General features: G+C 46.4%; 1 protein-coding gene across 1 annotated transcript in view; it reads right to left on the bottom strand.

Moving 5' to 3' along the window:
- Positions 1-22,975, bottom strand: part of myo15b (myosin XVB) — a 709,406-nt gene that overhangs the window by 255,736 nt on the left and 430,695 nt on the right. Inside the window, exons 36-37 of the mRNA XM_038776546.1 lie at positions 11,822-12,010; positions 10,791-10,954 (exon numbers count right to left, since the gene is read on the bottom strand). Of these exons, the coding sequence (XP_038632474.1) occupies positions 10,791-10,954; positions 11,822-12,010 (353 nt within the window). The remainder of the gene's footprint in view (positions 1-10,790; positions 10,955-11,821; positions 12,011-22,975) is intronic.

Here is a 22,975-nt window from a genome sequence, read left to right as displayed (position 1 = left end):
CCACATAATCCAGAAGGATTAAATGACATGACACCTCGGCTACAGCAAATTTTTCTTTGTCTCCGCCGATTTGACTTCAAACTCGTCTACACACCAGGGGAAGGAGCTGATCATCGCGGATGCCCTATCCCGATCCATCACCACGCTGTGTGAACACGGCGACTTCATCTGCCACATGATAAATGAAATGAAAATCGCTTTATTGTCACGAGTAGGCTTCAATGAAGTTACTGTGAAAAGCCCCTAGTCGCCACATTTTGGCGCCTGTCCGGGGAGGCTGGTACGGGAATCGAACCGTGCTGCTGGCCTGCTTTAAAAGCCAGCGATTTAGAGGCACAGGTGCAGTTGTGTGCCAGCAGCCTCCCAGCCACTGATGAACGAGTGGTCCAAATATGCAAAGAAACTGCCAAAGATCCTCTACTGCAGCGCGTGAAGCAACACCTCGCCCATGGCTGGCAAAAGGGGCAATGTCCCCAGTTCTTTAATGTTAAGGATGGGTTAACGGTCATTGAGGGAATCCTTCTTAAACTAGATAGGATCGTCATTCCTCAAAGCATGCAAGCTGTTGGGCGCGATTCTCCGCAAATGCGGAGAGTCGTAAAGGCTGCCGTGAAACCGGCCGTGTTTCACGGCAGCCTCCGCGCCCCCTCCCGGGACCCGATTCACCCCCCCGGTCGGGGCTAGCATCGCGGCCCCGGGAAGAACGGCAGCGCGGGCTTAGCGAACGTTCGCTAAACCCGGCCACCAAGACTCACGGCGGCTGAAGCGCACGATGACGTCAGCCGCACATGCGCGGGTTGGACGGCTCCAACCCACGCATGCGCGGATGACGTCATCGTGCATATGCGTCAAACCCGCGCATGCGCGGTCCGTCATGCCCCTCAGCCGCCCCGCGGACTGATCCTGCGGGGCGGCAGAGGGACAAAGAGTGCGCGGGAATCGGACCCGCTGCCCGCGATCGGTGCCCACCGATCGCGGGCCCATGCCACCCTTAGCACGGCCGTGGTGCGGCCATGCCAATCGGTGGCATGGTTGTGCAGAACAGCACTTTGCGGCCGTTTTCACTAACTGTGATAGCAGGTGTGTTTAAATTCGTGAAAACGGCCATAAAGGCCTGGGAAATCGGCCCGTTGGCTAGGGGAGAATCGCTGCTCGCCATAAAAAAACGCGAGCAGCGATTTGTGTCGTGGGGGGGGGGGGGGGGGGGGATAGCGGGAGGTCAGGAAAAATGTCGGGAAGGCCCTCCCGCTATTCTCCGACCCGTCGTGGAGGGCGGAGAATCGCGCCCATGGTGCTCGGGCAGATCCATGGGGTCGAGAAATGTTGACGCAGAGCTCGGGAGGCGGTTTATTGGCCGGGCATCAACCGGGACATTGCCGATACGGTCCTCAACTGCACAACCTGCCAGAAGTTTCGACCGGCTCAGCCCAAAGGAAACACTACAACAGCACGACATTGTGACCTCTCCGTGGTCTAAAGTGGGGATCGACCTCTTTCATGCCAATGGGCGTGACTACATGCTCGTGGTCGACTACTTCTCCAGTTACCCGGAAGTGGTGAAACTGTCAGACCTCACGTCCAAGTCCGTCATCAAAGCCTGCAAAGAGACATTTGCCAGGCACGGGATACCACTCACAGTAATGAGTGACAACGGTCCGTGTTTCTACAGCCAAGAGTGGTCCGACTTTGCACGATCCTACCACTTTAGTCACATCACATCCAGTCCCCATTACCCACAATCAAACGGGAAAACCGAGGAAGTGGTCCACATTGTCAAGCAGTTGTTGTACAAGGCTGCAGCCTCGGATTTCAACCTGGCGCTGTTGGCATACAGGGCAACCCCTCTGTCGACTGATTTGTCTCCGGCGCAGTTGCTCATGAACCGCAACCTGAGGACGACTGTTCCAGCCATCCATGTTCCAGACCTTGACCACCTCACGGTGCTGCAAAAGGTGTAACGATCCAAGGACCAGCAGAAGATCACGTATGATGCTCATGCCATAGATCTGCCTGCGCTGGCTCCAACAGATGTTGTTCGTGTCCAGTTGCCTGAGGGAGGTTGGTCAGCCCCAGCTGTTGTTGTCAGGAAGGCTGCCCCAAGGTCTTTCATTGTTCAAATGGCTGACGACTCCATTCTCCGGCGCAACAAGAGGGCGCTGCAGAGAGTTCCCCGCCCACCGCCTAACCGCATTGCTCCACCGGTTATCATGCCTCCTCCGGACGTCTCCTGCCACGAGGCCATCGAGCTGCCAGCGATCCCACCTGTCCACGAGACCACCGCAATGGCAGCAATCCCGCCTGTCCACGACACCGCCGCAATGGCAGCAATCCCGCCTGTCCACGACACCGCCGCAATGGCAGCAATCCCGCCTGTCCACGACACCGCCGCAATGGCAGCAATCCTGCCTGTCCACGACACCGCCGCAATGGCAGCAATCCCGCCTGTCCACGACACCGCCGCAATGGCAGCAATCCCGCCTGTCCACGACACCGCCGCAATGGCAGCAATCCCGCCTGTCCACGACACCGCCGCAATGGCAGCAATCCCGCCTGTCCACGACACCGCCGCAATGGCAGCAATCCCGCCTGTCCACGACACCGCCGCAATGGCAGCAATCCCGCCTGTCCAAGTACCGGCGTCTTCTGCTCCACCTCTGCGGCGATCGACAAGAATTCATCGCCCACCTCAAAGACTGTATCTATAGACTTAATTCTTGTAAATTTTGTTCAGTTTGCTCTGTATCTGCACGATAGACACCTTCCCATGTACATATGTTCATTAACTTACCACTTGTACATAGTCAGGCATGTATATACCTCCATGTTCCAAAATTTATTTTTTAAAAAGGGGAGATTTCATAATATCCACTCATGCATATAATGAAATGCAGACAGGCAGTGATTGACACACAGGGTGACCAATAAACACACAACACAGAACAACCAATCACCAGACAGGACATCACCACTATAAAGCCCACAGGGCATTAAGACTCTCCCTCTCTCAGGACCCAGTTACTGAGACAGTCAGAGTGCAGAAGCTAGTGAGCACCATGACCATGCAGAAGCTAGTAAGTCTGGTCAAGCCAGTAAGCGGTAATCAGTTAGATTAGGAGAGTGTCACCCCACAGCTGAACATGTACAGCAGTACACTAGTTTAATAAAACAGTGTTGGATCATCTCCTGTGTCAGACGCCTGTTTCTAGCTTCACTGCATCCAGTTGCAGTCAACGTCAAACCAACCTGCCGGACACATCAGAGTTGAAGGAGGCTTTTGGTGAAAGGAAGTAGGAAGATGGAAAGTGATGTAGGGCCTTTTGGGAAGAATTTTAGAGAGGGGATTCTGCTGCCAATGGAGGAGTGGAGGGAGATGCAAAGGAAAGTTTAATAAGGACAAGGGAAGTCCGCACCGAGTAAAATATGAACAAAGTTTAATTTACACAAACAATATATACACTAATAGGTAGCTCCCTACCGGGTTATTCTCTCTCTCGTTGGTGCCTTATGGCCAATCTTTTATACATTGGGTAATTGCGATACCCCACTCCTTGTGGGTTAGCTCATACTCCACAAGGAGCATAGGGAAGACAAGCATTCTCGCCCCATAGGTCCTGTACAGGATATTACAGAAACCTGACTTTCAGGAACAGAGGGAAAGTGCAGGAACATAGGGCTGAAGGGGGTTATCAATGAGGGAGGGATGAGGCCATGGAATGAGTTATAAATAAAGATATTTCCCTACAGACTGGGGAACCGGCAAAGACTGGTAAGGAGCAAGAGAATAGGAAAGTGGGACAGCACTGGATAGGATTTAGGCAACTGAGTCTCATGAGGGGCAACTTGTGAAGAATGGGACATTGGAGGCTGTGAAGGGATGAGCTGATGTGATAAAGGATGGCACCAAGAAGGAAATTAGGGGCAGCACGGTGGCGCAGTGGGTTAGCACTGCGGCCTCACGGCGCTGAGGTCCCAGGTTCGATCCCGGCTCTGGGTCACTGTCCGTGTGGAGTTTGCACATTCTCCCTGTGTTTGCGTGGGTTTCGCCCCCACAGCCCAAAAATGTGCAAGCTAGGTGGATTGGCCACTCTAAATTGCCCCTTAATTGGAAAAATGATTGGGTACACTAAATTTAAAAAAAAAGAAGGAAATTAGGACGGCAAAAAGGTCAAGAAGGAAAAAAGGGGCATAAGGTAGCTTTGGCTGAGAGTGTATTAAAGGAAAAAGAATAACTAGAGACAGAATAGGACCTTTCAAGGACCAAAGTGGACGCGTGTATGGAACCGCAGGAGATGGGTGAGGTTCCCAATGAATATTTCTCCTCTGTGTTTACCGTGGAGAAAGACATGAAGACTTGGGAACCTGGGAAGGTTAATGGCGATATATTGGGGACAGTTTGCATTACAGTAGAGAAGGTGATAGACCTAGTAAAATGTATGAAGGGGGATAAATCTCCTGGCTCTGACCAGGTATATACAAGAACACTGTGTGAGACTAAAGAAGAAATTGCGGGAGCCCTGGCTGAGATATTTGCATCATCATTAGCCATGGGTGAGGTACTGGAAGACTGGAGGGTAGAAAATGTTGTGCCCTTATTTAAGAAGGGCTGCAAAGGAAAACCTGGGAATTATAGACCGGTAAGCCTAACATCTGTGATGGGTAAGTTACTAGAGAGGGATTCTGAGGGATAAGATATACAGGTATTTGGATAGACAGGGTTTGATTAGGAGTAGTCAGCATGGCTTTGTGCATAGGGAGATCATGCCTTACAAATTTGTTAGAGTTCTTTGATGAAGTGACTAGGAAGGTTGATGAGGGCAAGGCGGTAGCCATAGCCTACATAGACTTCAGTGAGGCCTTTGATAACGGTCCACATGGTAGGCTGCTCTGGAAGGTTAAATCACATGGAATCCAGGGAGAGCTGGCAAATTGGATAAAACTTTGGCTTGGTGGGAGGAAACAGAGGGTAATGGTGGAAGGATGCTTGTTGCACTGGAGGCCTGAGACCAGTGGTGTGCCTCAGGGGTCAGTGCTGGGTTCATTGCTGTTTTCTATCTATATCAATGATTTGGATAAGAATGTACGAACAATGATCAGTAAGTTTGCGGATGACACTAAAATAGGTGGTATTGTAGACAGTGAGGAAGGTTATCAAAAATTATAGCAGGATCTTGATCAGCTGGGGAAGTGGGCCGGGAAATGGAAAATGGAGTTCAATACAGATAAGTGTGAGGTGTTGCATTTTGGAAATCAAATCAAGGTAGGACTTTCAAGATGAATGGTAGAACCTCCGGGAGTATCGTGGAACAGAGGGACTTTGGTGTTCAGGTGCACGGTTCGCTAAAGGTGGAGTGACAGGTAGATAGGGCAGTGAAAGAGGCTTTTGACATGCTGGCCTTCATCAGTCAGGGCATTGAGTATAGAAGTTGGGAAGTTATATTGCAATTGTATAGGACGTTGGTGAGGCTGCACCTGGTGTATTGTGGTCAGTTTAGGTCACCTTGCTATAGGTAAGATGTTATTAAACTGGAGAGAGAGCAGAAGAGATTTACAAGGATGTTGCCAGGACTAAGGGACTGAGTTATAGGGAGAGATTGGACAGGCCAGGACTTTTTTCTTTGGAGCGTGGGAGACTTGAGTTTTGATTTTATAGAGGTGTGTAAGGTCAAGAGAGGGATCAGTCTTTATCCCAGGGTTAGGGAATCAAGAACAAGAGGGCATAGGTTTAAGTTAAGAGGGGAAAAAATTAATGGAAACCTGAGGAGCAACCTTTTTACACAGAGGGTGGTTCGTATGTGGAACGAGCTCCTGGAGGAAGTGGTTGAGACAGGGATATTGACAACATTTAAAAGGCATTTCGACAGACACATGGATAGGTAAGGTTCAGTGGGATATAGGCCAAATGCAGGCAAATGGGGTTAGCTTAAATGGGCTTTTTGGTTGGCATGGACTAGTTTGGGTCAAAGAGCCTGCCTCCTTGCCATAGATTCTATGATTCAATGATGAGGGTTTCAGCACCAATGTGCTGCAAGAAAGGGCATTGGATGCAGATTCAACAGTAACTTTCAAAAGAGAATTTGATGAAGAATTGAAGGGAACTAATTGTTCCAGTCACTTCCAGTCATCACAAACATGATAGGACAAGGGCCTTTTACGTATTTGAGTTTATATGTACATATTCACATGAACAGGATTCTGGGCTGGTTTCCCCTGCTCTTTGTCAGAAGCACATACACCAATTGTAGCATCCCGAGATCAGTCCTGGCTGACAGCAACTAACTCAGCACAGATTAGGAATGGAGCCCAGAGAACTCTGTGAGTAGAAGGTAAGACTGTTCATTTGTTGGCCCAGGGTTGAAGTCCCTTTCCCACTCGCTTTGAGCAGAGACTTCCTCTTTTGAGGGGTTCTGATTAGCGGCCATTCACCTGAAAAGTTAACGGTTTCTCTTGCTACTGATGCTGCTTGCTCTTCTGTGTATTTCCAGTATTCTTTGTTTTATTCAATGTAGAGGAAATTGAATTGAGGTGATCAAAGCAATCACTAGATTAGTTCCTGGAATCGTGCATAATGGGCCTATACCCACGGGAGTTCAGACGAATGAGTGGTGAACTCATTGAAAGCTATAACATTCCTCGAGGGATTGACAGGATGCCTCACCTGGCTGCAGAGTGTAGAATGCGGGTGGTGGTCATCGTCTCATAGGTGATCAGCCATTCTGGACTGAGATGAAGAGAAATTCCTTCAATCCAATGTTGTGAATCTTTGGAATTCTGTACCCCTATGGATGTTCAGGCACTGAGTACATTTAAGTCTGAGATCAATAGATTTTTGAACAAGGGATATGGGCATAGGGGTGGTAAGTGGAACTGAACCATGATCTTGTTGAACTTTAAAATATTGAAAAAATTAATTTACAGAATGTGGGCAGAGCTGGTTAGGCCAACATTTATTGCCCATCCCTAGATGCCCTTCAGAAGGTGTTGGTTAGTTGCCTTCTTGACCTGCTGCTGCCTTTGCGGTGTAGGTGCTCCCACAGTGCAGTTCGATAGGGATTCCAGGATGTTGCCCCAGCAACAGTGAAGGGACAGTGATATATTTCCAAGTTAGGGTGGTGAGTGACTTGGAGGGGAACTTCCAGGTGGTGGAGTTCGCAGGTATCTACTCCTGTCCTTCTAGATTCACCCCCCACCATCTGGCCTGGGCTTGCAAAATCCTACCAACTGTCCTGGCTTGAGACAATTCACACCTCTTTAACCTTTGGTTATCCCTCTCTCCAGTTGCTCCATTTGGACCTGTAAGGGCTTAATCACCTACATTTAAAGTATCATCTTGCACCTTTAACTTTGTCTATATATATATATATATATATAAAATATGTTTCTGGAACCTACCTCTTCATTTACCTGAGGAAGGAGCAGTGCTCCGAAAGCTAGTGTTTGAAACAAACATGTTGGACTTTAACCTGGTGTTGTAAGACTTCTTACTGTGCTCATCCCAGTCCAACGCCGGCATCTCCACATCATAGCTACCATCGACACTGCAAACTGCCGGCTCAAAGTGGAGAGGATCTCCAAGAAGATCGCACTTATAGACACTGACATAAAGTTTCTACAAAGTTGCAAAAAAGCAGACAAGATCCCGAAAGGGCTACAGATCACAAACCCACTCAAGTCGACCTACAACACAGACTACGCTGCGAGACTCTGCCGTCACATCTCTCTCACACTCCTCTACCACCTCGTACACCAGCTCTACAGCAAACCCGCAATCTGGAAACCAAGATAGAGTCCATATTCTCAACTTGCGCTCAGGACGCAGCAGACCAGCTGCGGAACACGGCCAAACAGATGAGACAATGATACTACGCCACCTATGTGCACACCAAGAACAGGAAGCTTGAGAAACTCGGCATCACTACCAGCAGCAACCAAGCCTCCCCATTACCACAGTAGAAAACAATACAAGGAAATCTATTGTCAATTTGTCGGACTACACCCTTCAACCAGACGAAATTGAAGTCCTCAGCAGAGGGCTCAATCTCTGCACCACCACCAAAATGGACCCCAGCAGTCTCACGGCAGACACGGAGGAATTCATCAGGTGAATGAGGCTCCGGGAGTTCTTCCACAGACCCCAAGAGGCCAACAGCGAACCCAATGAGACAACCAATGAACCGGAACAGCAGACCGAGAGATCTGCGGTGCGGCAACCGAAGAGGAAAGAGTCGAATTGGTCCTCTCCGGAAAGCCACTGCCCTAGACTCGACATGCATGCTCAAGCCATCAGGGGTCACGTCAATGCCAGATTAATCAGTCGCATTCACAAATCAGCCCCAAACGTCACCCAAGCACAATGCAGCGGATTCCGCGCTCTCAAGACCAACCGCAACATCATCATCAAACCAGCAGGCAAAAGGAGAGGCCACCGTCATACTGAACAGAACGAACTGCTGCAAAGAAGAATACCGACAACTCAACAACCAGGAACACTACAGACAGTTACCCACAGATCCGACCAAGGAACACACCCGCCAACTTAATAGACTGATCAAGACCTTGGATCCAGACCTTCAGAGCACCCTACGTCCTCTCATCCCACGTACTCCCCGCATTGGAGATCTCTACTGCCTCCCGAAAATACACAAGGCCAACACACCAGGCCGTCCTATCGTTTCAGGCAATGGGACCCTGTGTGAGAATCTCTCTGGCTACATCGAGGGCATCTTGAAACTCATCGTTCAAGGTACGCCCAGCTTCTGTCGTGATATGACGGACTTCCTACAAAAACTCAGCACCCATGGACCAGTTGAACAGGAACATTCCTCGTCACAATGGACGTCTCGACAGTCTACACCAACATCCCCCATGACGACAGCATTGCTGCAACAGCCTCAGTACTCAACACCTTCAACTGCCACGGACAAGGCCTCTATATACACCGGATCTGCTCAGAGGAGGAGGGTAACAGACATCTACAGACGCTGAAAGATGCCCTTGTACGAACGGGATATGGTGCTCGACTCATCGATCGGCAGTTCCAACGCGCCACAGTAAAAAACACACCGACCTCCTCAGAAGATAACATGGGACACAACCGACAGAGTACCCTTCGTCGTCAAGTTCTTCCCCGGAGCGGGGAAACTACGACATCTTCTTCGCAGCATTCAACACGTCATCGATGAAGACGAACATCTTGCCAAGGTCATCCCCATACCCCCACTACTTGCCTTCAAACAACCGCGCAAACTCAAACAAACCATTTTTTGCAGCAAACTACCCAGCCTTCAGAACAGCGACCATGACACCACACAACCCTGCCAGGGCAATCTCTGCAAGACATGTCAGACCATCGACATGGGTACCACCATTAGATGTGAGAACATCACCCACCAGGTACGTGGTACATACTCGTGCAACTCGGCCAACGTTGTCTACCTGATACGCTGCAGGAAAGGATGTCCCGAAGTGTGGTACATTGGCGAGACCATGCAGACACTGTGACAACAGATGAATGGACATCACGCGACAATCGGCAGGCAGGAATGTTCCCTTCCAGTTGATGAACACTTCAGCAGTCAAGGGCATTCAGCCTTTGATCTTCGAGTAAGCGTTCTCCAAGGCGGCCTTCAGGATGCACGACAATGCAGAATCGGCGACAGAAACTTATAGCCAAGTTCCACACACAAATGAGTGCAGCCTTAACTGGGACCTTGGATTCATGTTGCATTACATTCACCTCCCACCATCTGGCCTTGGCTTGCAAAATCCTCCCAACTGTCCTGGCTTGAGACAATTCACACCTCTTTAACCTGTGATTATCCCTCTCTCCAGTTGCTCCGTTTGGACCTGTAAGGACTTAATTACCTACATTCAAATTATCATCTTGCACCTTTGATTCTATATATATGTGTCTGGAACCTGCCTCTTCATTCACCTGAGGAAAGAGCAGTGCTTGAAAGCTAGTGATTCAAAACAAACCTGTTGGGCTTTAACCTGGTGTTGTAAGACTTCTTACTGTGCTCACCCCAGTCCAACACCAGCATCTCCACATCATGTCCTTCTAGATGGTAATGGTCGTGGGTTTGGAAAGTGCTGTCAAAAGAACCTTTGTGAGTTACTGCAGTGCATCTTGTAGATGGTGTACATGGATGCTACTGTTCATCGGTGGTGGATAGTTTGAAAATTTCGGGAAGGGGGAGCAATCCTGCTTTGACCTGGATGGTGTTGAGCTTCTTGAGTGTTGTGGGAGCTGCACTCATGCCGGCAAGTGGGGAGTATTCCATTACACTCCTGACTTGTGCCTTGTAGATGGTGGACACGCTTTGGGGGTCAGGACGTGAGTAACTCACCATAGGATTCTTAGCCTCTGACCTGCCCTGGTAGCCACAGTATTAATGGAGGAACATCCCCAAGGACTGTATTATTTATGTTTTCTTATGTTGTGTTACATAGAACATAGAACAGTACAGCACAGAACAGGCCCTTCGGCCCTCGATGTTGTGCCGAGCAATGATCACCCTACTCAAACCCACGTATCCACCCTATACCCGTAACCCAACAACCCCCCCCCCTTAACCTGTTCTTCACCTTATATAAATCTGACTGGCTGAGTGCTACACTTAGAACTACCTTTGCTCAGAAAGGCTAAAGGGACGCAATGTAACTTACATTTCAAATACATTTGCAGCACATTGATCTCAGTCTGTATAACAGTTCATGCAGCCATGGATCTTACACATTTCACACTGTATAACTGTCAGTATGTATGGTCTATTTGAGACCTGTACACTCACCAAGAGGAGTGCCTGCTGGTTGATGAACGTCTGCTGCTGAGCTGCGAGGTGGGAGGAGTCAATCTGATGTTCAGGTTGGGAGAAATGAGATCTTGGATATTGGTGCATAGGTGCCATCTGAGGCACACTGTTCTGGGGCATCATTATTGCCGGAGAGAAAGAGCCTGTTAGAGAGGAAACCAGTAAAACATGTAACACACTATTGCCAAGAACATAATGTATAACAGTGGGAAGAGGAGTCCTTTCAGTTCCTGGAACCTGTTCCATCTCTTTTGTGAGGGCCACGGGGAATCCAGCACGAGTTTGTAGAACAGAATGAAAACTTTACTTACAATAACATATATAATGTATACATACAACAGCGGCAGTAACTGCCTTGCTGTTCACTCCGCTCTAGCTGGTTCATGACTGGCTTGGTTTATTTATGCAGGACCTGCTAATGATTTCTCCACCTCCCTCATTGGGGAAGCTCATACTCCCTAAGGATTGTGGGATTGCCATTAGTCCCCAGCCAGTGTAAGCAGGCAGGTTATAACAACCTTTGAATTATATAATGACTCATCATGAGTGCTTTCCTGCCACCATATTGGAAGCATGGCACATATGCAGTGGCTGGGATATAGGGGCAGGGAATCAAATGTCTTTTTTTTTTAAATTTAGAGTACCCAATAATTCTTTCTAATTAAGGGGCAAGTTAGCGTAGCCAATCCACCTAACCTGTACATCTTTGGGTTGTGGAGGTAAACCCGCACAGACACGGGGAGAACGTGCAAACTCCGCACAGACAGTGACCCAGGGTCGGGATTCGAACCCGGGTCCTCAGTGCCACAGGCAGCAATGCTAACCACTGCGCCACCGTGCTGCCCTGAGAATCAAATGTCTTGACCAGTGGCTTACCTCGATTTCAAGCCAGGATATAGGGATATAGGAAGAGGGTATTTGCAACTTCAGATGAATAACAGTGAATGTTCAGGGGATCATTAATCATAGTAGATCACTGATAAAGAGGGACCAAACAGAGAGTAAGTTACCTGGCATTGATGGTGCCATTGGTTGCATCATAGGAACACTTTGCATTGCAGGTATTTGTTGCATTGTAGGCATTAAAGGCATCGTCGGCTGCATTGTAGGCATTAAAGGCATCGTTGGCTGCATTGTAGGCATTAAAGGCATTGTCTGATAAGCAGGTACGGCAGGAATTTGTGGCATTGCTGGAGCACCTGAACAAGAGAGAAAAAGAATGATTATCTATGCGGGGGAACTTTCTCCATTTTGGAAATGCTCTGCATCCCTGACACCCTTTAGAAGTTTATCTTTGTCAGAGAGGCTTTGTGAAACATATCTGAACACACATGGTAGATAGGCAATGGTAAAATGTGCTCCCTGACTCATTAGGTACATAGGGGTTGAACAGTGGTTGCTGCCTCATAGTGCTAGGTCCCGGCTTCAGTCCCAACATTGGGTGAGGATTGTACATTGTGTGAAGTTTGTACATTGTCCCCGTTTCTGCATGGGTTTCTTCCGTGTGCTCCGGTTTCCTCCCACAGTCCAAAGATGTGCAGGTTAGGTGATTGGCCAAGATAAAATTTCACCTTAGTGTCCAGGTTAGTTATTGGACTATGGGGATAGGGGGGAGTGTGCATGGGTAGAGTGCTCATTCAAAGAAAGAACAAAGAACAATACAGCACAGGAACAGCCCTCCAAGCCTGTACTGGTCATGATGCCAACCTTTTCCAAAACCCTCAGCACTTCCTTGTGCCGTATCCCTGCATACCCATCCTATCCATGTATTTGTCAAGCTGGTGAACACTGATACAAGGTACTCACTTAGTACCTCGCCTATTTCCTCTGGTTTAACACAACTGTCCTTAAGTGGTCCAATTCTTTCCCTGACCACCCTCTTGCTTTTTAAGTATTGTCATGTGAGAGTACCTTTAAGAAATTGGTGTTTATAAATGGGTGTGTACATAAATATCTGCAGTGAGAGTACCTTTAAGAAATGGGTGTTTATTACTGCAGGGATGTCAGAGAGTGGGTGGAGCTGGGTTGTCTGTCAGCTTTTTACTTTCGCTTTAGTCTTTTTGCTGCAGGGTGGGTTTGGTTTCGTTTTAGTTTTGGAGAAGCTGAAATCACAGCAAGATGTGTGTGAATCTCTGCAAGCTTATGAATGTTTATTTGGGGTTTTCAAAGTGGTAACTGCTCTCAATAGTGAATTTAAACCTGATCATTGTGTTAAACATTGTCTTTGTGTTAAACATTGTGTTTGTGTTAAACAGTGTCTTCTGAATGTTGTTTGGGAACTTATTAAGTATTACTTAGTGTTGTATTCTTTGGGAGTTATATTTGAATTAATGGTTGCAAAGATGATCACTATGTTTTAAAAAGGTCAACTTGAGTTCATAGAATAAACATTGTTTTTCTTTAAAAAATACTTTTCCCTTTTTGCTGTACCACATCTGTAGAGTGGGCCCTGTGCTCCCCATACCACAATCTATTACAGGTTGTGGGTCAGGTGAACTCCATGATACACTTTGGGGTTCTGTAAACCCTGGCCCATAACAAATTGGAGGCTCGTCCGGGGTAAAAGTCGATCTATTGGATTGGCTTAGTGAACTTAAAGACAGTGAGGGGGGAGCATATTGTGGTTGCTTTTCAGGTGTGGTATTTTAGTTTAAGTAGGGAGTGTTTTGTAGACAATGGCTCTTTCAGAGGCTCTGAGGTTTTTGGGGGTGGAGACGGCCACACACAAGAGAGAAAAAGTCCAAAGATGTGCGGGTTAGGTGGATTGGCCATGCTAAATTGCCCGTAGTGTAAGGTTAATGGGGGGATTGTTGGGTTACGGGTATACGGGTTACGTGGGTTTAAGTGGGGTGATCATTGTTCGGCACAACATCGAGGGCCGAAGGGCCTGTTCTGTGCTGTACTGTTCTATGTTCTATGTTCTATCTATGCGGGGGAACTTTCTCCATTTTGGAAATGCTCTGCATCCCTGACACCCTTTAGAAGTTTATCTTTGTCAGAGAGGCTTTGTGAAACATAACTGAACACACATGGTAGATAGGCAATGGTAAAACGTGCTCCCTGACTCATTAGGTTCATAGGGGGTGAACAGTGGTTAGCATTGCTGCCTCATAGCGCTTACGGACAGAGACTAAAAGCAGATGGTGAGATTTGGCAAAAACATTGCAGTTAACATTACCTGACAAAATGCGAAAAGATGAGATAATTATGGTGGTGGCTAAGCATTTAAAGTTGCCTCAGATACAGTTTGACTCATTGGAAATAGCAAAAATTCAGTTCCAGATCATGCAACTTGAACATGAGAAAGAATTAAAGCAGCTTGAATACGAAAGAGAGAGTGAGAGGAAAAAGAAAGAGAGAGAGAGAGAGGAAAAAGAGAGATAGAGAGGACAAAGAAAAGGAGAGAGAGGGCAGCACGGTGGCGCAGTGGGTTAGCACTGCGGCCTCAAGGCGCCGAAATCCCAGGTTCGATCCCAGCTCTGGGTCACTGTCTGTGTGGAGTTTGCACATTCTTCCCGTGTTTGCGTGTGTTTCGCCCCCACAACCCAAAGATGTGCAGGGTAGGTGGATTGGCCATGCTAAATTGCCCCTTAATTGGAAAAAATGAATTAGGTACTCTAAATGTATTTTTTAAAAAGGAGAGAGAAGAAAGGAAAAAAGAAAGAAAATCCCTAGCAGAAGAAACATAAAGAGAAAGGGAGATACAGATCAGTAAGAGAGAGAGTTCTAACTTCAGAAAATGGCCATGAAACATGACAGTCAGTTGAAATTGGCAGACATAAATGTACAATTTGAGGATACTGATGAGGATGGTGAGAAAGAGCGTCAAAGTAGAATGCTTGGTGGGGATCTATTTAAATATATTTTTCATCTGAGAAGGTAGCTAAAAAAATGGAATGGCCACAGGTCATGTGGGTATTACTGATTCAAACAAAGCTGGTAGGTAGGGCTAGTGAAGTGTTTGCATCACTACCGGAGGAGGTATCTGGGACGTATGAGAAGGTGAAAAAATCCATCTTAGGTGCGCATATGAACTAGTGCCTGAAGCCGACAGACAAAGATTTAGAAATTTAAGGAAAGAATTTGGTCAAACATACAAGGAGTTTGAAAGGATCAGAGTTATTTTGATAGGGCTTTGAAAATAGATGAAACATGAAGCTCTCAGAGAAATTATGCTTTTGGAGGAGTTTAAAAATTCAATTCCTGATGTAGTGAGAACTCATGTGGAAGAGCAGAGCGTTAAAACTGCGAGGTTAGCAGCAGAAATGGCAGATGATTATGAATTAGTTCATAAATCAAAGCTTGGTTTCCAACATCAGTTTCAGCCTGTGAGGGATATAAACTGGGGACATGAGAAATACTCAAGTGGTAAAGGTAAAGGTGATCTGATGGGAGATAATAAGGGGAATGTACCTCAGACCAAAAAAGAAATCCAGGAGGGTGGAACAGACGGGAAAAGTTTCAAATGTTTTCACTGTAATAAACTAGGCCATGTCCATTCACAGTGTTGGTAGTTGAAGAAAAGCACTGGGAAGGCTGATGTGGTAAAACAAGATAAGACAGTGGGGTTTGTTAAAGTGGTAAATGAAAGCCCAAGGGAAGCGAAGGTGCAAAAGATTGTACAGCCTGACCAAGAGGTGATTGATAAGAACGTGCCAGATGTTTTAAAATAATTTACTTGTGTATCAGGAGGAGCAGCTAAAGAAGTCACAACATTAAGAGATATGGGAGTCAGTCAATCTTTAATGGTAAGAGATGAGGAGTTATGTAGTTTGGGATGAATATTACCAGAAAAGATGGTAATATGTGGAATTCAGGGTGAGATGAGTAGTGTTTCATTATATAAGGTAAGAGTGGTGAAGTTGTAGTAGGACTAATAGAGAAACTATCTTGTCCAGGAATACAGTTTATCTTGGGTAATGATACAGCTGGATCGCAGGTGGGAGTGATGCCTACTGTGGTGGATCAGTCAGTGGAAAATCAGACAACTGAAGTGTTGAAGGACGAATATCCTGGGATTTTTCCGGATTGTGCAGTAACAAGGTCGCAAAGTCACAGGTTAAGACAAGAGGAGAAATCAAAGAGTGAAGATGAAGTTGAAGTGCAATTATCAGAAACAATTTTTGATCAGATGGTTGAAAAAGAACAAGAACAGATGGAGGATGAGGTGGATATTTTTAGTTCTGGAAAATTGGCGGAGTTACAACTAAAAGATATAGAAATAAAACGGGTATATCAGAAAGCATACATGGAAGAGGAATCTGCGTGTATACCAGGGTGTTCCTATCTTAAAAGTGATGTCTTGAGAAAATTGAGACCTTTACATATGCAGGCAGATGAAAAGTGGGCAGAAGTTCATCAAGCACTATTGCCGGTAGGGTATAGAAAGGAGGTGTTGCAAGTTGCACATGAGGTACCAGTGGGAGGTCGTTTGGGAATAAGGAAAACTCAAGCTAAAATCCAGAAACATTTTTATTGGCCTGGACTACATAAAGATGAAGTTAAATTTTGTCAATCATGTCACACATGTCAAGTGATAGGGAAATCTCAAGCAGTGATGAAACCAGCGCCCTTAATATACAGTCCAGCATTTGAGAAACATTTTACAAGGGTCCTAATTGATTGTGTAGGATCGCTTCCTGAAATGAAAAGTGGGAATCAATATCTTTTGATGATAATGGATGTGTCTACTAGGTTTCCAGAGGTCATTGCAGTACGTAATATTACAGCTAAAAAGATTGTGGAGGAGTTACTTAAATTCTTTACTAGATATGGACTACCCACAGAAATACAATCGGATCAAGGATCAAATTTTACCTCAAGGTTATTCAAGGAAGTTATGGATAGCTTAGGAATAAAACAAATTAAATCAACTGCGTACCATCCAAAATCGCAGGGAGCTTTCGAAAGGTGGCATCAGACATTAAAGACAATGTTGAGGGCTTATTGTCACGATTATCCAGAGGATTGGGATAAAGGAATTCCATTCGTACTGTTTGCAATTAGGGATGCACCTAACGAGTCAACCAAATTCAGTCCTTTTGAATTAATTTTCATCATGAGGCAAGAGGACCACTTAAATTGATTCAGGAAAAATTGGTGAGTGAGAAATCGGAAATTACATTATTGGGTTACATGTCAAATTTTAGGGAACGATTAAATATAGCAGGTGACTTGGCTAGACAACATTTAAAAGTTTCACAAAATGTGATGAATTGGGTAGCGGACAAGAAATCCAAAGTTCGTAGTTTTGCCAGTGGAGATAAAGTTTTAGTATTGTTACCAGTGGTAGGTGAACCTTTAAAAGCAAGGTTTTGTGGACCTTATCAGATTGAAAGGAAATTAAGTGAGGTGAATTATGTGGTAAAAACACCAGATGGAAGGAAGACTCACCGAGTGTATCATGTGAATATGCTTAAAAGGTACTTTGAAAGGGAAGGAGAGAAAAAGGAGGAGGTTTTAATGATTCTAATTCAAAATGACAACCAAATCCAGGTGACTGTCAATTTGACATACCTCAAATTAATTTGGAAAATGAGGATGTTCTTAAAAATTGGGATAAATTGTTGAGTTACCTTCCAGAGGAAAAACGGACTGACCTGAAAGAATTATTGATATCACGTGGGCAAGTTTGTAGAGATAAATTGGGAAGTGCTAAAATGGCTATACATGATGTAGATGTGGGAAATGCTGTTCCAATCAAACAACATCCATACAGACTTAACCCTTTAAAATTGGCACAATTTAACAAAGAGATTGAGAGTGTGCTTAAAAATGGCATAATTGAAATAGGGTGCAGCCAATGGAGCTCACCCATAGTGATGGTCCCTAAACCAGATGGTACCCAACTGTTGTGTGTAGACTATAGAAAAGTTAATGCTGTTACAAGAATGGACCCTTATCCTATCCCATGTTTGGAGGATTACATTGAGAAAGTGGGACAATCAGCTTTTATTTTCAAACTGGATTTACTTAAAGGTTACTGGCAGGTACCTTTATCCGAAAGGGCGAAGGAGTTTTCAGCTTTTGTGACTCCAGATGGTATATACCAATTCAAAGTTATGCCATTTGGCATGAAAAAGCCCCAGCCACATTTCAACAGTTAACTAACAAAGTCATTTCAGGATTACCCAATTGTGCGGTGTCCATCGATGATCTGGTAATTTTCAGCCAGACATGGTAAGAACATTTAAAACATCTGATGGAGTTATTCAATCGACTTCAGGAGGCAGGTTTGGTGATAAACCTAGCCAAAAGTGAATTTGGAAAAGCCCAAGTCACTTTCCTTGGCCATACAATCGGACAGGGTCAAATTGTCCCACGGGATATGAAAACAAAAATTATTGAGGAGTTTCAAATATCCTCAAGACGAAGGGAAATAATGCGATTTCTTGGCCTGAGTGGATTTGATCAAGCATTTGTAAAAACATTTTGTCACATGGTTTCACCACTGATGGACTTGCTGAAGAAACGTCAACATTTTCAGTGGATAGCGGACTTTCAACAGGCATTTGACGACCTGAAAGCTGTGATAACCAATGCTCCTGTGTTGGAGAATTACAAGGGACTCTGTGATCAGATAGAACTAAAGTATCTGACTTTAAAGAGAAATGCCGAGGCGTAGAGAAATGGACGGATCGTGTAGAGACCTTCTTGTTCAAAGAGACTGTCAATCGAGAAGGATTCCAGTTGGAGGAAAAGGAACAAAAAAAATGGAATACTATTATACCTGTTTGCGTGTGTTGTTTTTTTAAATGAAAAAGTATATTTATTGTGTGAGTTTCTTAAAGGATAGTGAAAAGGTGAAAAATGAAACCATCTTGTAGTTGATGGTTTATTTTTTTTTCTTGGCAGAGGAGGTGTCATGTGAGAGTACCTTTACGAAATTGGTGTTTATAAATGGGTGTAAATAAATATCTGTAGTGAGAGTAACTTTAAGAAATGGGTGTTTATTACTGCAGTGATGTCAGAGAGTGGGTGGAGCTGGGCTGTCAGTTAGCTTTTTACTTTCGTTTTAGCCTTTTATGCTGCAGGGTGGGTTTGGTTTCATTTTAGTTTTGGAGAAGCTGAAATCATAGATATCATAGAATTTACAGTGCAGAAGGAGGCCATTCGGCCCATCGAGTCTGCACCAGCTCTTGGAAAGAGCACCCTATCCAAGGTCAACACCTCCACCTTATCCCCATAACCCAGTAACCCTACCCAACACTAAGGGCAATTTTGGACACTAAGGGCAATTTATCATGGCCAATCCACCTAACCTGCATATCTTTGGACTGTGGGAGGAAACCGCAGCACCCGGAGGAAACCCACGTACACACGGGGAGGATGTGCAGACTCCACACAGACAGTGACCCAAGCCGGAATCGAACATGGGACCCTGGAGCTGTGAAGCAATTGTGCTATCCACAAGGCTACCGTGCTGCCCACACAGGATGTGTGTGAATCTCTGCAAGCTTATGAATGTTTATTTGGGGTTTCCAAAGTGGTAACTGCTCTCAATAATGATACACTTTGGGGTTCTCTAAATCCTGGCCCATAACAGTATGAATAAAAAGCTTTGGGATTCACATTAATCCTACTTGCCAAGGACATTTCACGACTCCTCCTAGAATTTAGAATTTAGAACAGTACAGCACAGAACAGGCCCTTCGGCCCTCGATGTTGTGCCGAGCAATGATTACCCTACTTAAACCCGCGTAACCTGAATACCCGTAACCCAACAATCCCCCCATTAACCTTACACTACGGGCAATTTAGCATGGCCAATCCACCTAACCCGCACATCTTTGGACTGTGGGAGGAAACCGGAGCACCCGGAGGAAACCCACGCACACACAGGGAGGACGTGCAGACTCCACACAGACAGTGACCCAGCCGGGAATCGAACCTGGGACCCTGGAGCTGTGAAGCATTGATGCTAACCACCATGCTACCGTGAGGCCCCGAGAGAAATTAGCTCTCCTAATTTCCTGCTTTAGTACCTTCCTACTTTCTTTATACTCCGAAACGGTTTTGACTGTCCCCACCCTTCAGTACCATACAAAAGCCTCCTTTTTCTTTTTGCTGAGGTTCACAATATCCCTCGTTATCCAAGGCTCCCTAATTTCCCATACTTATCCTTAGTTAGCTATCTATGTACCTGGGCGGTGCTCAAACGTGAACTTGTCCGCCACTAGTAACAAGGCCTGGGCTGAGGCTATGGGAGGAATCCTCTTGTCCTCCTTGAAGAGGAGGGGGCTTATGGTCTATGATGATAAAGTACGCCTGTAGACGTACTGGTGGAATTTTTTCACCGCGACCCTACTTTCTCTATCTGGGGGAAGCAACGTTCCGCATCAGCCAGGGTCCTAGATGCATATGTTATTGGACGTTCCATGCCGTCAGCTCACCAATGGGACAACATCACTCCAATGTCATACGAGGAGGCTTTGAACTTGAGAGTGACCGGTCTTGAAGGGTCGTATTGTGTCAACAGCTGGGACGATAGCAGCTGCCACTTGGCCTTTGCAAACACTTCCTCTTGTGGCGCTCCTCATGCCCATCTTTGATATTCTGGTGTCAAGGCTTCCTTTATGGCCTGGATGTTTTCTTCCACTGGGTGCAAGCCATCCTTTCCATGCGACATCCCAGGCGGCACTGGCTGCCCTGTGGTTGACCCTCAGGATCCTCGGGGGAACAGGACTTCCCCTGCCCTCGACCACCTCTTGCAGCCTCCCCAGGTCTCCCAGAATCATGGGGCCGGTTGCCTCGGAGCCATGGCTGCAAGCTGAGTGGGGTTGGCTGTGCAAGAGCAATTTAAGTGCTGCTGTACCTTGTTGGAGGGTGCTGGCGAGCGCGGTCCCAGTGAATCGGCTGCCAAGCCTTCATCCTTGACAGCCGATCTGCATTACCTGGGGGGGGGGGGGGGGGGGGGGGGGGGGGGGGGGTGGTGGATGTTGACTTGAACTCTAATCCGAGCCGGTGCTACTTTGGGGGCCGTGATGTAATTCAGATGCATCAGGTTGTTCTCCTTGGGCTGAGACACATGCAAGGCCCTGGCTCAAGGCGATCGTATTGCCCACTCAGGGCAGCGTGTTCTTTGTTGATTCTGGCAGCCTTGGTCACCGTGCATTCTGTGACTCCCAAGCATGGCAATGCCACCGGTACTCACCACCCTCCAGGAAGGTGTCACGGTAGTCTGTGGTAGCCCTGTTGTTGGGTCTGCTTTGACACTGTTGGCGTTTTTGATCTGGCCATGTGAGCACGACCCTGAGAGGGCACTGCACGCCTGTATGGGGGTCGTACATGAATGGTGTTTCTGAATGCTCTCTCAGCAATCTCACATGACAGGGCTAGCTCAATGGTTCAGATCCAAGGTTGGTTCTGCCAACAACCTCCCTTGAGTTGCCATGTTGTTAATCCTGCACACCGGTCCCCTAACATCTCAGAGATAGAACATAGAACATAGAACGATACAGCGCAGTACAGGCCCTTCGGCCCTCGATGTTGCACCGACATGGGAAGTCCAAAAACTAAAGGCCATCTAACCTACACTATCCCATTATCATCCATATGCTTATCCAATAAACTTTTAAATGCCCACAATGTTGGCGAATTCACTACTGTTGCAGGTAGGGCATTCCATGGCCTCACCACTCTTTGCGTAAAAAACCCACCTCTGACCTCTGTCCTATATCTATTACCCCTCAATTTAAGGCTATGTCCCCTCGTGCTAGCCACCCCCATCCGCGGGAGAAGGCTCTCACTGTCCACCCTATCTAACCCTCTGATCATTTTGTATGCCTCTATTAAGTCACCTCTTAACCTTCTTCTCTCTAACGAAAACAACCTCAAGTCCCTCAGCCTTTCCTCATAAGATTTTCCCTCCATACCAGGCAACATCCTGGTAAATGTCCTCTGCACCCGTTCCAAAGCTTCCACGTCCTTCCTATAATGAGGCGACCAGAACTGTACGCAATACTCCAAATGCGGCCGTACCAGAGTTTTGTATAGCTGCAACATGATCTCATGGCTCCGGAACTCAATCCCTCTACCAATAAAGGCCATCACACCATAGGCCTTCTTCACAACCCTATCAACCTGGATGGCAACTTTCAGGGATCTACGTACATGGACACCGAGATCCCTCTGCTCATCCACACTACCAAGAATTTTACCATTAGCCAAATAGTCTGCATTCCTGTTATTCTTTCCAAAGTGAATCACCTCACACTTCTCTACATTAAACTCCATTTGCCACTTCTCAGCCCAGCTCTGCAGCTTATCTATGTCCCTCTGTAACCTGCAACATCCTTCCGCACTGTCTACAACTCCACCGACTTTAGTGTCGTCTGCAAATTTACTCACCCATCCTTCTGCGCCCTCCTCTAGGTCATTTATAAAAATGACAAACAGCAACGGCCCCAGAACAGATCCTTGTGGTACGCCACTCGTAACTGAACTCCATTCTGAACATTTCCCATCAACCACCACTCTCTGTCTTCTTTCAACTAGCCAATTTCTGATCCACATCTCTAAATCACCCTCAATCCCCAGCCTCCGTATTTTCTGCACTAGCCGACCGTGGGGAACCTTTTCAAACGCTTTACTGAAATCCATATACACCACATCAACTGCTCTACCCTCGTCTACCTGTTCAGTCACCTTCTCAAAGAACTCGATAAGGTTTGTGAGGCATGACCTACCCATCACAAAACCATGATGACTATCCCTAATCATATTATTCCTATCTAGATGATTATAAATCGTATCTTTATAATCCTCTCCAAGACTTTACCCACAACAGACGTTAGGCTCACCGGCCTATAGTTACTGGGGTTATCTCTACTCCCCTTCTTGAACAAAGGGACCACATTTGCTATCCTCCAGTCCTCTGGCACTATTCCTGTAGCCAATGATGACATAAAAATCAAAGCCAAAGGCTCAGCAATCTCTTCCCTGGCTTCCCAGAGAATCCTAGGATAAATCCCATCAGGCCCCGGGGACTTATCTATTTTCACCTTGTCCAGAATTGCCAACACTTCTTCCCTACGCACCTCAATGCCATCTATTCTAATAGCCTGGGTCTCAGCATTCTCCTCCACAACATTATCTTCTTCCTGAGTGAATACTGACGAAAAGTATTCATTTAGTATCTCGCTTATCTCCTCAGCCTCCACACA

This window comes from Scyliorhinus canicula, chromosome 18, assembly GCF_902713615.1.
Source record: "Scyliorhinus canicula chromosome 18, sScyCan1.1, whole genome shotgun sequence".
NCBI lineage: Eukaryota > Metazoa > Chordata > Chondrichthyes > Carcharhiniformes > Scyliorhinidae > Scyliorhinus > Scyliorhinus canicula.
This window is presented reverse-complemented; position numbering and strand designations above follow the sequence as displayed.